At 38.0% G+C, this 17,790-nt stretch overlaps 1 protein-coding gene across 1 annotated transcript in view; it reads left to right on the forward strand.

The window, feature by feature from the left end:
- Window positions 1-17,790, forward strand: part of ABCB7 (ATP binding cassette subfamily B member 7) — a 226,022-nt gene that overhangs the window by 76,052 nt on the left and 132,180 nt on the right. Inside the window, exon 4 of the mRNA XM_090379365.1 lies at window positions 15,928-16,060. Within this exon, the coding sequence (XP_090235491.1) occupies window positions 15,928-16,060 (133 nt within the window). The remainder of the gene's footprint in view (window positions 1-15,927; window positions 16,061-17,790) is intronic.

Raw genomic sequence — 17,790 nt, forward strand, 5'->3', positions numbered from 1 at the left:
AAGAATTACCAAGTTTCTACCCTCAGTCAATTTTACCTTCCCCAGGCCTCCTCCCTGGGCAAGTCACCTTTGTGCTTATGGGATATGTACATTTTCAACAGATGCTCACAGCCCTTGGGATTGAAAGCGATCCTAGATGCCACTGCGGCAGAGAGGAAATCTGGGAACATGATATATGCATGTCCAACCAACAATGACCCATGATTAAGACTACTCACGGAAATACAAGGATCTCCACATATCCAGGAACGCATCCCTCCTAGCTGATGAATCGACATATGCTGCTTTTGCATGATTTGCCCAGGCTGTACTCACAGTCAGGTGGAGCAGATGCTCCAATACTAGAATTTGAAGGCCACCATGTTAATCCCCTAGTGGGATAGGAATATGCTAACCTCCCAAAGGGGTAGGATAATGCTAACACTTCAAGTGCAGGATCTGCAGAGTTACTCTCTGCAATGCAAACCCTTGGCCAGGGTAGGATGCTGGTACTCTATGCAGGGTGCGGAATCACTGCTGGCACTTGGTAGAGTGCAGGATCTTCACACTGAGCGCATGGCTGTTGCCACTGGCACAGGAGCACCTGCTTCTGTGACTTTCACTCCCCTTCCCCAATCCCCACTTTGCCTATATACTGCTTGGTGGACCGTCTTCCCTATTGGTCCAACTTCTGTCACCCCACATTTGGACCGCCTCTACCCTTATCTTCCTATATGCCCTCCTTCCCTTTTCTTTTCTTTTTTTTTCCCCCAGGAAGCTCAGGTGACCCTGGCAGAGTCCAGCCAGAGAATAATGGGCAGCCTGGCTTACCTCCTAGTGGTGTCAGCAGCGGGCAATGTAGGGTTCCAGTAGGAGCCCTGTGGCCAAGTAGCCAGAAAAACAACAGAACCCAACACAATACTATGCATGCATACACACTTCTGATATTTACAGAGTTCTGTATACTACACAAGAGCACCGATGGCATAGATGTGGGTGACCTCCAGTGGTGCCTTACCTTAAATACTATTCCACTACTATGTGCAATATAAAAGACTGCTACTTTTCATCTAACAATAAGATTTTCTGTAGGAGCTTAGTTAGCACAATACATTGGCACCTTCATGCATTAGGAGAGGCCTGGGTTCAGTTGGCAAGTTATTTTTATGTATAACTTTGTGCAAGATTATTTTAAAAGCATTTGAGGAGCATTATCGGGTTCCTCATAGCCTGTTACTTTTAGTAGTACCAATTTTTGTAATTTCCCTATTTTCCCCCAAAAATACCCCCTTCCCCAATCAGCCAGGTTCAAGGCCTTCATGGTTTGGGGGGGGGGGGGTAGAAAGCACCTCCCCAGGGTTACTTTGAGCTGTGTTTGAGAGTTTGTTAGGAATTTTTATTCTCTTGTATGGTTGACGCAATGGCTGTCCAGGGAAGGTTTGGAGCACATATTCCATTCATCCACTCATTCCCCTAGATTATATATATATATATATATATATATATAGAAAAAATAGGAGGTTATGCTTTTAGTGCGGAGAGAGAACAGCAAGTACTGTAATCAACCAACGGGTTAGATAACATGGAAAGGCAGTCATAAAATAACACAATTCGAACCTGCAACACAAAAAATCAAAAATATTATATTATAAATACAGTAAACCCCCGCTATTCGCGGTATCTGTATTCGCGGTTTCGCGTATTCGCGATCGCCGATTTAATATAAAATGAAACATAAAAAAATGTGAATTTTAAAGCGCCGTGAATATTTTCCGCCATAAAAAAAACATGGGCGTGGTTAAAATTATCTTTCCCGGTCAAAACAGCGCTCAGTGGGTGGGGGACAGGGGTGACAAAATCACAAGCATGGATGTTTCTCGCTAATCCTTGTTCAGTATGTGTTATGCGCTTGTCATGGAAGGTTTCGTCATTTGCTTTTAATTTATATGTTTATAAATTGAATAAATTTATCAATTTATAAATTGATATGCTTACAAAAGTGATAAATCTACTGTTTTGCAGTGTAAAACAGACTTTTTCGAGTGTGTTAACGGAAGAAAATGACTTATTGTGGACAAGTTCTTTCTAACCCGTACAAAAATATGGCTACGAATAACAAGAGAAATGTGAAAATATCAAAGAAGGTGATGACATTAGCAAAAAAAATTGAGTTATTAGATAAAATTTGTAATAGTGAAAGTGTCTCCTCAGTGGCAAAACATTATAAAATCAATGAGTCAACGGTACGATAAATCAAGAAATCGGAAGAAAAAATCCGCCGTTGTGTCCGTGAAAACGCACTATAATTGCTTCAAAAATTTGCTCTATAACTTGTGATGTTAAATTATTAGAAAAAAATGAGAAAAGCTTTAAATCTGTGGATAGAAGACCGAACTCAAAATAAAATTCTGTTAAGTTCACTCATCATTCGTGAAAAGGCAAAACTCCTTTATCAACACTTTGGTGTTGATAAAGGAGTTTTGTTAAAAATAATTTTAACAAAATTAAAAATTAAAATAAAAGTTGATAAAGGAAACTGGTGATAGCACTGGCGGGATAAGTTTTTTTGCTAGCAAAGGCACTGGTTTGAAAGATTTGTTTGAAATTTCTAATAAATATTACATTTAATATTAAACTGTTTCTTATTTTCATTTCGATGCCATATGCTTGCATTTCACTATGTACTGTCTATGTACATAGTCATATTATGAAGGTACATATAATACATACATAGACAAAATTTTAGACTAGTTTTTCTTATATATTTCATACTTTGGAACGGAACCCCTTTATTACTATGGGAGCCATAACTCAGTATTCGCGTTTTCGGTATTCGCGGCATTTCTCAGGAACGTAACCCCCACGAATAGCGGGTGTTTACTGTACTTAATGCTGTACTTCAGATGATTCCAACATCATTCATGAGGGCCAGCTGTCAAAATCAAGCAAAATGCACCAAAAAGTAAGGCCTCTGTTTCTATGCACCTCACTCTCGTGTTTCTGAGAATGCCACGGACCCAAATTCTGCAAAAATAGCAATGTAATATACTTCATTACATGCCTCACCTGCAATATGAAGTAAGTTGGACAAACCAGCAACAAATTACACCTCAGACTCAACCTCCACAGGTCTGACATCAACAACTACTGCAACCACAATAAGCATAATAAAACTTAGAACAGGAAATTTAGTATAAGCAATTTCAAGTCCATCCCTTTACAAATATCCATATCTCTATATTAGCACATATATTTGACCCCTGCTCAAGAATTAGATTAGAAGAGTTATACATGCTAAAACTAAAAACCCTTTACCCATACGGACTAAACAACAAATTTCATCACTACATCATCTCCAGCAATACACCTGATATATGCATCTATAACAAATTACAAATGATTAAAGATGTAAATAAACCCAAACCTCACAAAAAATTTAAAGCCAAGATTAATAAATCCAAACAAGCCTATAAACTAGGTAACTTTTCACAGTTGATCTCTGAATGGGATAACTGTTATACGGAAGTACAAAAAATCCATAACCTACTTTTCAGCACAAAACTTAGTGTGCTAAAAGCACTCTACAGATTCATCCATAATTTTTTTTTATCCTTGCCTTTTTCCCATTATATATGAGGTCAGCATTTTTACTGTTTTGGCATGAAATTTTTACGGCCAGATGCCCTTCCTGACACCTACCCTCACCCTTTATCTGGGCTGGGGATGTGCAGTGGTCATTCCCTTATCTTCCGCATCCTCCGCATTTGGTGGTCACAGGCTCGAACTCCGGTCTAATCAGGAAGCGTGTGCTACGCACTGCTGCTCCTGCCCACCTGGCTATGGAGGCGCCAGATTCATCCATAATACAGATATTAAATCTATGCACTTACACCTAATCAGAGGTATCTGTAAATTTTAGTCAGATATCTGATTAAAAATTATCAATATTGATAATAATAAAGAGCATACCACCTTAATATTAAGGTACATTACCAACCTGGACAAAATGAACATCAATAGGTGCATTAATAAGCACTGTGATCTCCTCCCTACCAACTGCCACAACCTACAAATAATATCAAGATTCAGTTACTCAAAGCCTTTTGGACTGATAGCATGTAATTACAAAGCCTTAGCCACCAATCTAGATAAATTTATATCAGATTCCAACAGTTGCATATGCAACCAACCACATCTTAAACCCTATGTCAATACTCATTTTGGACACATCATCACTGGTAATCTAGACATAATACCAAATGAACTAAAAAACATCATGGTGCATGGCTTCAAATTCAGGCTGCACCATCATATCAACCAAATTAAGGTAAAAAAACAACCGTATCACAATTTACTCAACTTTTGCTTTGTTATCGTACAAATAAATACACCCATAGAAGCCTTCCAAATATTTATAAACTCAGTCCTCACTGACCTACTCAATAATTATCAAACCCTAGCTGTACATGGTGCCACACTTACCACTGGTAAAAAACACAGTTTCTCCACTATCAAATAGCACCTAGCTGAATTGCATAAGCACTTTATAATAACTACCCTCCAGCACATGACAGCACAACAAAACAAATGGCCCTCAGTCCCCAGTGGCTTTCACTATCCCTCTTACGGCAGCTATAGGATCAGAGTAAAAGCAGAGGGTGCTAAGAATCTCTGGGTACGACCAGGCTGCCATGCACGGAAACAACTTGGCCTGGTACAACGTAAGATTGCTCATCGGTGAAGACAGGATATTAGAGCTGGAAAAGGAATTAGAAAATGTGAATTGGAATATCATCGGTTTGGCTAAAACAAGAAGTAGTAATGAATTATTTATAAGTTTATCAAGTGGAAACCTGATGTTGTTATTTCGTTTTTAGGAGCATTAGCAACTAAGGCCATATTACTCCGGGGATATGCGTTGGTCATTCCCTGACCTTTCTGCATCCTCTGTATTTAAAAATAAATAAATTTTTCTGTTTATACTCCGGGACGACCAAACGGTCAGAGGAGTTCACAAGATAGACAGAATATTACAAACAGCACCGTATTCAGTAGTCACGGGCTTGAACCCCGGTCACTCAAGGCACGTGTACTTATGCACCCGCGCGCCTGACCACTAGGCTATGGCGGCCTTGATGGTCACGGGCTCGAATCCTGGTCTAATCAAGAAGCGTGTGCTACGCACTGCCGCTCCTGCCCACCTGGCTACGGATTCATGGAAATCTGATGTACACCAATGGAAACAGTGAAAGGAGTGAAGGTGGAGTTGGCTTTCTGGTCCATAAAGATTAAAAAGCAACATTTTGGATTTCAAAAGTACATCACCAAGGGTGTCAAGACTCCTACTCAGGATTTCTAAGAGGTACAAGCCAAAGGTTATAATGATTTTTGCACCAACATCGAGCCATGATGATGAAGAGCTTGAAGAGTCTTCTAGATGAGCAGAAAACCCACTATACTATCATTATGGGGGACTCCAATGCTAAGGTTAGACAGAGACAAAATAGCACAGAAAGAGGAACTATAGGAAATTTTGGAATTGGTGAAAGAAATGAAAGAGGTGAAACTTGCATAGGTGGAATTTGCAGAATCTTGGGGATTATCAGTAATGAACACTTTTTTCAAGAAAAGGGTGAACAGAAAGTGGACATGGAAGATCACAAATGGATTAACAACTAATGAAATAGACTTCATCCTCACTAACAGAAGATATATCATGAATGATGTTACCGTTCTGAACAAGGTAAATGTTGGAAGTGATAACAGAATGGTAAGATGCACACTTGATATAGATGTAAGAAAAGAAAGGAAAAAACTGACTCGAGTAAATAATACGAAGATCTTTGAGATAACAAAAGAGGAGAAAAAGCAGTATGTACTGGAACTTAAGAACAAGTTTGAACTTCTGCAGACTGTTCATTATCAGGATATCGACAAGGAATATTACAACTTTCTGAAAGTGATGAAGCTCAAGAAACCTATAGGTAAAAAGAAATCCAAAGAAGCAAAAATTAGTCAAGAAACACTTGTCATGATGAACCGAAGACGACAAATGAAGAGCAAGATAAACACTAACAAGGAGAAAATTGAGTATACTGAGTTATGCAAAGCCATTAGAAAGAGACTCAGAGAGAACATAAGAAGATTTAACACAAGAAAAGCAGAACAAGCATTAAGGGAAAACAAAGGACTTAAATCAGCAGCCATTGGCAATAACACAGAAAGACAAATGATACTGAAACTGAAGAATAGCGATGGTGTACTTATAAATTTTTTTTTTTACTTATAAATACAGAGAAAGCATAATTCAAATAGCAGAAGACTACTATAGAGAATTATACAAGGAGCGAGGGAATGATGCCAGCAGCGGGGAAGATGGATCGCAAATTAGTAACACATATGACATACCCGATATTCTTCCTGATGAGGTAGAACATGCTTTGAAGAAAATGAAGAATCAGAAAGCCCCAGGGGAAGATGAAGTTACTGTAGAGTTGTTAACATTGGGAGGAAGAGACATAGCACAAAAACAGGCAAGACACTTCACAAAATGCATTAGAAAAGATGTGATTCCTAAGGAGTGGAATAATGCAATCATAGTTTTGCTGCATAAGAAAGAAGATAAATCAGAAATTGAAAATTATAGACCAATTAGTTTGTTATCCCACATCTACAAGTTGTTCACAAGGGTCATTACTAACAGATTAGAAAGAATACTTGATGAGAATCAACCGAAAGAGCAAGCTGGCTTTATGATGGGATTCTCAACTATGGATCACCTTCACATAAAATCATAGCTAATGGAGAAAGCAAATGAATATAAAACAGGATGTCATCATTATGCCTGGCATTTGTGGATTATGAAAAGGCATTTGACTCCATACAGCATAAGGCAATATTTCGGTCACTGGAAAGACAAGGCATAGATACCCCATATATTATGATTTTGAAGAAAATATATGAGAACGCTACCTCCTTTATTAGACTAGACAAAGACAGCAGCAAATTTAAAACTGAGAAAGGAGTTTGACAAGGAGACACAATATCTTCGAAGTTGTTTACTGCTGCCCTTGAGGAAGCTTTCAGAAAGGCGCCTCCGTAGCCAGGTGGGAAGGAGCAGCAGTGCGTAGCACACACTTCTTGATTAGACCGGGGTTTGAGCCCATCACCACCAAATACAGAGGATACGGAAAGGTCAGCGAATGACCACCGCATATTCCCGGAGCAATATGGCCTTAGTTGCTAATGCTCCTAAAAACCAAACAACAACAACAACAGCTTTCATAAGATTAGACTGGTCGCAGAAAGGAGTCAATGTGAATGGAGAGTACCTAAACCATTTACGATTTGCAGATGACATTGTGGTCATAAGCCACGATTCCGAAGAATTAGAGGAAAATCTTAATCAGTTATGCAGAGTTAGTAAGGATTTTTGACTGAAGATGAATACGGCTAAAACAAAAATAATGATGAACAAGTATGCCATAGAAAGGGATATAATGATTGAAGGAGCAGTAATTGAAAAGGCATATACTTATCTGGGACAGGTCATTAGCTGTAATAATGATAAATGGCTGGAAATCAAGAGAAGAATAAATTTTGGATGGTTAGCATTCAGGAAATATGGTCACATACTGAGGAGCAATATCCCAATTTTTTCTGAAACGTAAAATTATGAACCAATGTCTACTACCCACCATGACTTATGGAAGTGAAACTTGGGCACTCACCAAAAGAATGGAAGAGAAGCTGAGAACTACACAGCAAAGAATGGAACGAATTATATTGGGAATCAGACTGTTAGATAAGAAAGAAACACATGGATTAGGCAGCAAACTCAAGTAAAGGACATTCTTATCAAAATTAAAGAACTAAAATGGTCTTGGGCAGGACACATAGCTCGAAGACATGATGACAGATGGACTAAGAGTATAATAGAATGGTATCCAAGAGGAGCTAGAAGAAAACCTGGAAGACAATGACGGAGATGGATAGAAGAAATTCATGAGTTTGTGGGTAGTAAATGGATGGCCATTGCACAAAACAGAAGGAACTGGAAAGTTTTTGGAGAGGCCTTCATCCTGCAGTGGATTAAAGATGATGATGATGAATAACTACCATACATAAAGCCTCTAACAATTTTGCATTTATCTGCGAACATTTTTATTATCATATGTTAAATACAGAACTGAACTCAAGTAACACATACAAACCTATAACCAAACAACAATAGTATCATCACCAAGAAGCTTATTGCCTTCAGTAAGAAATTAAAAATTAACTTTAACAATTATAACCTACCATACATCTATTTTATACCCAAGTTCCACAAAAATCCTATACGATTTAGATTCATCATGTAAGCATAGCTATGCACACAAACCAGGGAAGATTTTAGAACTATTTCTGAAACCCACCCTAAACGCATTACCAAATAGCAGAATTATTTATAACAACCAGTCCATAATAGATGCATTAAAAGCCAGTAACATCACCAGGATGTCAATGTATGATTTTTACAGCCTCTTCACCATCATAGACCTACCAAACTTAAAAATAGTCCTTGACACACTGTATAATAACTACAGTCACATGATAAATTGCAAACCAACATTGTGGAACATCTTAACCAACCTCTGCATTGCAAACAACTATATTACTGATGGAAGAACCATCTACCTGCAGACCAAAGGAACACCAATGGGTAGTCTAGCCAGGTGTGTTCTGGCTAACCTTTATCTATACTATGCTGAAACTGCACTGCATTACCAGCTGAACTATCAATGTTCAGATACATTGATGACTTACTTGTGATAAACTGTACCAACTTCATACAACAGTTAGCCAACATTTAACCTTCAGAACTGACTCTGGAAAAATCCAATGACAACATCCATCAACATCTACAATTGAGACTCCTTCAATTTCAAAGTTGTCAACTATACCCACTGGCACTCTAATATCTCAAAAAGAAGTACATGCAAACGTTATTCTTTCACAATGCATCAGCATAGTTAACATATGTAACAGTAACTGACTGATAAAGCATAATATAATAACCATATATAACAAGCTATTGGACAATCAGTTCCAGATGTCATAGCCTGACCTTGCTTGTTTGAAGCTTTCCCGCTGTTGGTATTTTGTCCTAGGGACCTGCACATGGTTGTCTCTGGTAAAAACTTTTCTCTTTAATGGTTAATTCTATTCAGGCTGAAAGCACCTGGTTCTGGATGATCAATTCTGTGGCAGTCTTCTTAATCTCAAGCCAATACTGGATTATTTGTTGGCACACTGCTGATGTCGTTTTGTTAATTTGCATGGCCATCAATTCCTCTAGTTGCATTCTGGAAGTGATCACAAGTTTTTGCATTACTGGTACGTCTTTACATTTGTGGCTGTGGCTAGATTGATTATTAATCTGTTCTTTGGTCATGTCAGGTTTGTCAGTATTCTGTATTTTGGGCTATTTATGTTTAGTCCTTTCATTTGTTTTTGCTAGAGTCTGTTGAACTGGAGCTTGTCTCACTATCAGTGGTTTCCCTTGAATCGCTGGTCTGGGACAATTTTCTGAGCAAACATATAGCCCACTGGGTCCTCTTCTTTGACATAGACCCTGAGGTAAACTCGCCCTATCATCCTCATGTCTATTCTGAGAAACTACCTGCCTCATATCTTTTTTAGCCTCACTGCAGGTTGAATGAATCGTAGCAGTCAAAAATATTGTGGGGGCGTGTAAAATTATTACTACTAAGGTGCCTCCGTAGCCAGGTGGGAAGGAGCAGCAGTGCGTAGCACACACTTCTTGATTAGACCGGGGTTCGAACCAGTCACCACCAAATACGGAGGATGCAGAAAGGTCAGGGAATGACCACCGCATAATCCCGGAGCAATATGGCCTTAGTTGCTAATGCTCCTAAAAACCAAATAACAAACAAATTGATTGTTGATTAGTAGTAATCAACAGAAGAATCAGAGATAAAATGAATACCTTTAATATTTACAGAGTTCTGGATATTATAGTCATCGTGGGGATGGTACAACAATGGCCACAAGTATTGATTATGCCATTGCAATGATATAGGAATGAAAACTGGTCAGAAATAAGCATAAACTTACCAATACAACAAAAATACGTTTAGATTCAAGTTACCTGTAAAAAGTCCATAACTTAATAACTAAATAACTGGGAACATGAAAAAGTTGTGTCCTCACAGCCTGAAGCCAAGGTGGCAACAGATTATGTGAACATTTGCAGAGCCGTTAATGATCAGTTCTAAGCATCACTCTTTCAGGATTACTCAGATAGGCATTCAAGAATGGTCAGAAAAGTGGGAGCTATACGAGGTGCTACCCAAAAGTTCCTGAAATGTATTTATAAAATAAATTAGACTGATGTGGTCTTATTTGCCACCGTCACCTTCAAAGTAGTCCCTTTGAGAGCATAAACACAGATCCCAGTGTTCTCCCATGATTTGAATGCATCCTGAAAGTCCTTCTTTGTCATAATGTTCAGCACCGCTTACGATTTGGTTTGGATATCCTCTATGCTGTCAAATCTTTGACCTTTCAGCTTGATTTTCATTCTTGGGAAGAGGAAGAAGTCACAGGGAGCTAGTATCCAACTCTTGTCACCAGTGATGACTGTAGAAAGGAAGTTTTGATCACTCCTGGTCCGTTCTTGAAGATCTCTGCTAATTTCCATGCTATGTTGTTTTTGGTCTTCACTCAGTAACCGTGGCATGAACTTGGCCGCAATCCTTCTCATGTTCAACTCGTCTGACAAAATCTGCTGACATGTACCATACAATAGTCCTACAATTCCACAAATGTCATGGATGGTCCGCCTGCAGTCTTCATGGATCATTGCCTTAACTTTTACAGCATTTTCCAGGGTGGTGCTCGATGATGGATACCCAGAGCGATTGTAGTCAGCAACCAACATTTGACTATTTTTAAAATGGTTAAACCAGTAGTATGTCTGCATCTAGCCTAAAGCATTGTCACCAAAAGCTTGTTTCAACTTCTTATGGGTTTCTGCTACTGTATCGTTAAGAAGGAAACAAAACTTGGTGTAAGCACGTTGCTTGCATCAGCCATTGCAACAATTGCAAATTACGTGAAACACACCGCCAAAGAACTGTACATAAATATTCAATGACTATCCACCCCGATGCCATGTGCCACACAGATTCACAAAGGATGCATGCAGTGTTACCTAGCACCACAAGTCCGTACTAGACTCAGTTCCCCATTGCAACATTCAAATTTCAGGAATATTTGGGTAGCACCTCTTATTTCAATGCAAGGTTTTCCAGTTAGGGAACAGCATCCCCAAAACAACTTACACGGGGCGCCTCCGTAGCCAGGTGGGAAGGAGCAGCAGTGCGTAGCACACGCTTCTTGATTAGACCGGGGTTCGAGCCCGTCACCACCAAATACGGAGGGTGCGGAAAGGTCAGGGAATGACCACCGCATATTCCCCGAGCAATATGGCCTTAGTTGCTAATGCTCCTAAAAACCAAACAACAACAACTTACACATTTTGTGGGATTGAATTTAAAACAGAGGAAGAAAGGGATTTTGGAGTTCTGATACGGTCGGACATAAAGTTCTCAAAACATTAAAGACAAGTGGCAAGGAAGGCCTATGGTGTTCTATCAATATTTATTGAACATTTGTTTCTGGAAGGTAGGGAGATCATAATCTCCCTGTGTAAGGTTGCAGCTGGAATACTGTGTCCAAGTATGGAAGTTGCATCTAAAAAAAGATGCTGAGCTTCTTGACATCTTTTTTAGATTTGTGAAAGGTTTGTGAGAGATTTGCGAAAGTACCCATATGAGGGAAGACTGAAGGTGTGGGCTACATAGCTTGTCAGCCAGTCATTTCAGAGGGCATCTAATTGAGGTCTACAAGTCTCTGAAAGGGTATAGTAAAATGAATGAAGTTGAATTTTGCACTATTTATAAATAATTCCAGAACTAGATGGCATAAATTCTAATTATTGCGAAAAATATGCAAACTGGATTGTAGGAGGCCTTCCTGCAATCCAGTCCATATCTACAATTAACAGCCTGCAAGTTGTTAATTATTGGAATGAGTTACCACCGTGGGATAGTTGAATTGACAAATTGGGGAAATTCAAAGATCAGATGTCAGTGGATTCACAACTTGGTGATGTCTGTTCTCCAATGGAGCCTTTCTCTTGTGGCCATTGTCATCCTCGTGTTGTTTGGCATTACATGAATGCAAAATGGGGTGATCTGTGAGACTGCTTTTCCTTGGTGTGATTACTGTTTCAAATCTTCTGATGTCATCATTTTCTCAGATCATGTCAGTGAAATTATTCTTGTAGTGATGAAATCCTTTATTCCACACTCCACCATAACATCTTGTCCTTTATCTAAACCTTGGTTTTCCAATAAATGTGCTAAGGCTGTTCAAGATAAGAATATTGCATATCGCAGTTGACTTGTATCCAAATCTCCAAGTTCATTTTCTACCTACACCAAAGCTCGCAAAAATTGTAAAGCAGTTATTAATCAGTCAACTTGATTTTGAACAGGCTAAAAGTAGAAAACTTTCTTTTTGTCCAGTTGGTAGTTGAGCATTCTGGTCTCTTGTCAGAGTTATTGACCATACTTTATGCCCATCTCTACAACCACAACTGTTTAATCCTGATGGTTCTATTGCCACTTCAGTTAAAGATAAAGGAAACATGTTAACATTGTAGTTTTTTTTCTAACTCTTGTATTGATGACCTTGGTCAACCACCTCTTACTGTTCCCATTACACTCCATTCAATGCCTCCTGTGGTCTTCCATCAAAACTGTGTCAGAAGAATTTTGAACTGTCTAGATGCCAAGAAAGCACCTGGTCCTGATGGTATTTCTCCACGTTCTCAAGACCTGTACTCCTGAGCTTATTCCTGTTGTGTGCATTTTTTTACACTCTCTTATTACACTTGTGTTTTCCCTTCTCCATGGAAATTTTCCCATATACAACCAGTTCCTGAACAGGATAATAAATTCCTCCCATTCAATTATCGTCCCATTGCACTTATTTTTTTTTAAAGTAATGGAGAAATCCATTAAGCACTGACTCCTAAACTGTCTAGAAACCTTCCGTCTGATGAATGTTCACCAGTATGGATTCCGTCAATATTGAACTACTGGCGATATTCTGGCTTATGTTACTCATCTGTGGACAATCACTGGTCAACATGTAAAACGTTTTGAAAATACCCAATCTTGACTAAAGGAATCACTGGGTGGCAGTGATCAGAGTGTACTGAGGTGGGATTTACTTAAAGATATTACTATCATCAGGGGTAAAGGGAAGGGTTTTTGCTTCCATAAAGGTGACTACAGTGGTCTCAGACAATTTTTAAATTATATACAGTGGGACCAAATGATGATGTTACCAGCAGCAAATCCTAATTGGGATTAATTCAAGGAAGTAATCATGGAAGCTACTAGGCTTTTCATACCGATTAAGAAATGCTGTTCAAGGTTTAGACCTAAATGGATGTCAAATGAACTAATGAGACTCGTGGCAGAGAAGAAAAATGCATGAGATGCATATAAAATATTAGGCGACACAGCCTATGATAGATATATAACCTAGTCTGTAACGAAGTCAATAAGGAAGTTAGGCAAGCGAAGGCAGATTATGAGAAATATTTAGCAAAGGATGCTAAGAAAAACAGCAAGGACTTCTTTACTTATATAAACTCTAGAAGGAAGGGGATGAATCAGATTGGTCCACTTGATATCAATGATGCCAGTGTTGATGATCCTGCTCAGATAGCTAACAATCTGAATAAGTATTTTGCATCTACATTCACACATGAGTTATTAAAGGAGGAGAATGCCAGAAGTTTATCAAACTGTAACAAAAGTGCTTAATGATTTTCTGATAATTGAGACCAAAGTGGGGAGAAATTGTTGAAGTTAAACATAAGAAAGGCACCTGGGATGGATGGATGGGATTATATTAAAGGAGGTGGCAAAGATAGTAAGCAAACCCTTAACTATGATTAAGAGAGCATCATTGGACTCAGGGGAAGTCCCTATGTACTGGGGGCATGCAAATGTGTTGCCAATTCACAAAGGAGGATCTAAAGGTGATAAGTAATTATAGAAGAGTTGGTTTAACTTCTGTTCTGGGGAAAATGAGTCACTGGTTAAAGATGCATTACAGGATCATTAGACAGGACTGCAGTAATAATTCAGACACAGCATGGGTTTGTTAAGGGAAAGTCTTGTCTGACAAATTTGATTAGATACTATGAAGTGGTTAAAAAGGAACTGGATGCAAAAAATAATTTTCATATCATATACTTGGATTTCAGGAAAGCTTTTGACACTGTTGCACATGGAAGACTACTGTACAAATTGGAGCAGTATGGTATTAAGGGCAAGTTGCTACAATGGATAAAAGGGTGGTTGAGTGGGAGAAGACAGAGAGTGGTAATCAATGGATGCTGCTCTTTGTGGACTAATGTTATTAATGGATTCCCTCAGGGTTCAGTGTTGGGCCCACTGTTGTTTTGTATATTTATCAATAATATTGATGAAAGTATATCAGGCTTAATGTCAAAGTTTGCAGATGATACAAAGGTTGGCAGGGTTGTTATGACAGTAATAGAAGTGTGCTACTGCAACAGGATCTAGAAAAGTTGGGCAGATGGGCTGAGAAGTGGCAACTGAAGTTTAACATTGACAAATGCAAAGTACTGCATATGGGTAGAAGTAACCCCAGAGTAACGTACCAACTGTGTGGTAGAAAATGGAAAACATCTGGGAGTAATTGTGCAGTCAGATATGAAATTTTCTGAGCAGTGCAGACAGGCTGCTAGAGTAAGTCATTGGGGTCTTGTCAATGATATACAGGAATTTTGCTAGTAGGGAAAATTAGGTGATTATCCCTTTATATAAGGCAATGGTAAGGCCATGCCTTGAGTACTGCATACAGGTCTGGAGGCCTCATTTTAGGAAGTATGTAGAGTTGCTTGACCGAGTACATAGAAGGGCAACTAGATTGGTTAGGGGAACGAAGGGGTGGCCTTACCAAGAAAGTCTTAAGTTCTGCAAATTGCAGAATCTGGAGACTAGGTACTTGCGAGATGATCTGATTGAGGTGTATAAGCCTTGAATGGGTTGAGCAGACCCAGTGCTGATGGGATTCTTCCTCTTGCTAGGATTGCACGAACCTGAGGGGGCATAAATTCAAATTGAGGAAAGATTTTACCACTTTACAATAAGTAAGAATAAGACTGAAACTGCTGGTCTCCTGCAAGGTGCCTGCAGGTACTGTTGGATTCTCATGGAAAGAATTTATGAATAATTAGGGCTAATATGAATAGGGAATGTATATAAGATATGCATTAGCATCCACATAATTTGTGCTAAAGCTTATCAAAGTTTGTAAGTAGTAGTTTACTTTCCAATGGAACGCTATCATGTGATGTGCACTGTGTGTTTAATGTGTGACAGTTGTTACTAGTAAGCTTGTAAGAACAGTGTGACGGCATGGAATGTGGGCTATACTACCATATCATGATGTTCCTGTTTTTTCTTGCACACTTTGTAGCTTATTATACTTTGAAGTTCTTCTTTGCACTAATTGTAGCTATATTTTGCTTCATATTGTGTGGTTAGTGTTTGCCTCACACTCTCCTAAACTGTCAAATATTGCCATAGACACAAAAATGTTGGGGACCATAGTGACTAAACTAAAACATATTGGAATTGCATTGAGTATCATGGGGCTTATGATACTCAATGCAATATTGAGTATGCAATATTTCCCAAAATTTTTCTTGGGAAATAGAAAACTTTTACTATATTTTAACACTTCTAGGGATGGGGCTGCTTTATACTTGAATAAGTATAGTGTGTCCAATTTTTATTTTATTTTATTGCTAATGATTTATATTTTTTGCAGCTCATCAATGTTGAAGTGCCTTTCATCTTTAAACATGCTGTTGACTACCTGAATTCACACACTGGAGATGCTCTGACATTTTCAGATGCTACCAACACAGCAATGACAGTAGTTGTGTCTTTATTGTTAGCATGTAAGTTAATCCTCATATTTTTTTCGTATTTACTATAGTTCATAACTTGGAGCATATATATTCATGTAATGTGAAATTAATGGCAGTAAATCATAATAATAAAATCTTAATAATAATAAAATAAATCAGAGGTTCTCAACTCAAAATGTATCACCGACTGGTATTTTCTGAATTTTATACCATAGATCATTAAAATAAATGTAAATACTGTATATGAATTTTTTTTTGCCATTTATAAAATTCTTCAGTCAACAATAATTTTAATGAAATAATTTTTTCATATTCATTAATGTCTTTATCATTAAAATGAATCAACAGAATAATATTCTATTAAAATTAAATAGGATTATAATAATATAAATTTGTAGAAACAGAAGATAATCAGTGTGGTTTCTATTTTGCTGCTGTTCTTTGATTCACTAATTTTCAGTCCTGATAAAGAAGTGACTAAGGTGTAGAGTGGAACTAGTAACCACTGAATTCCTTTGTATTGATTTTTTTTTTTTTTTTTTTAATTTTCTCATATGAAAAAGTTGTTTTGTGCATGCCATTGCAAGAGGCAAAAAACTTCATTGCTCTTTTATTGAATGCTTGATTTTTTGTCTCTACTTTTACCAAAAAACTGAGTAATGCTCGTGAAATTAAATCTTGATTTTCATCTGTATGTGTAGAGTGGAATAATGCAATCATAGTTTTGCTGCATAAGAAAGGAGATAATTCAGAAATTGGAAATTACAGACCAGTTAGCTTGTTATCCCACATCTGCAAGTTTGTCACAATGGTCATTACTAACAGATTAGAAAGAATACTTGATGAGAATCAACCAAAAGAGCAAGCTGGCTTTAGGACAGGATTCCCAACTATGGATCCTCTTTACGTAATATCACAGCTAATGGAGAAAGTAAATGAATATAAAACACCATTTTGCCTGGCATTTGTGGATAATGAAAAGGCATTTGACTCCATACAGCATAAGGCAATGTTTTGGGCACTGGAAAGACAAGGAATAGATATCCCGTATGTTATAATTTTGAAGAAAATATATGAGAATGCTAGCTCCTTTATTAGACTAGACAAAGACAGTAGGAAATTTAAAATCGAGAAAGGATTTCGACAAGGAGACACAATATCTCCGAAGCTGTTTACTGCTGCCCTTGAGGAAGCTTTCATAAGATTAGACTGGTCGCAGAAAGGAGTCAATGTGAATGGAGAGTACCTAAACCATTTACGATTTGCAGATGACATTGTGGTCATAAACCACGATCCCAAAGAATTAGAGGAAAATCTTAATCAGTTATGCACAGTTAGTAAGCATTTTTGACTAAAGATGAATGTGGCTAAAACAAAAGTAATGATGAACAAGTATGCCACAAAAAGGGACATAATGATTGAAGGAGCAGTAATTGAAAAGGTGGAGTCATATACTTATCTGGAACAAGTTATTAGCTGTAATAATGATATATGGCTGGAAGTCAAGAGAAGAATAAATTTTGGATGGATAGCATTCAGGAAATATAGTCACATACTGAAGAGCAATATCCCAGTTTGTCTGAAACGTAAAATAATGAACCAATGTATACTCCCCACCATGACTTATGGAAGTGAAACTTGGGCACTCACCAAAAGAATGGAAGAGAAGCTGAGAACTACACAGCGAAGAATGGAACGAATTATATTGGGAATAAGACTGTTAGATAAGAAGAGAAACACATGGATTAGGCAGCAAACTC

This window comes from Mastigoproctus giganteus, chromosome 8 (assembly GCF_048544385.1).
Source record: "Mastigoproctus giganteus isolate SK-2022 chromosome 8, ASM4854438v1, whole genome shotgun sequence".
NCBI classification, from domain to species: Eukaryota; Metazoa; Arthropoda; class Arachnida; order Uropygi; family Thelyphonidae; genus Mastigoproctus; species Mastigoproctus giganteus.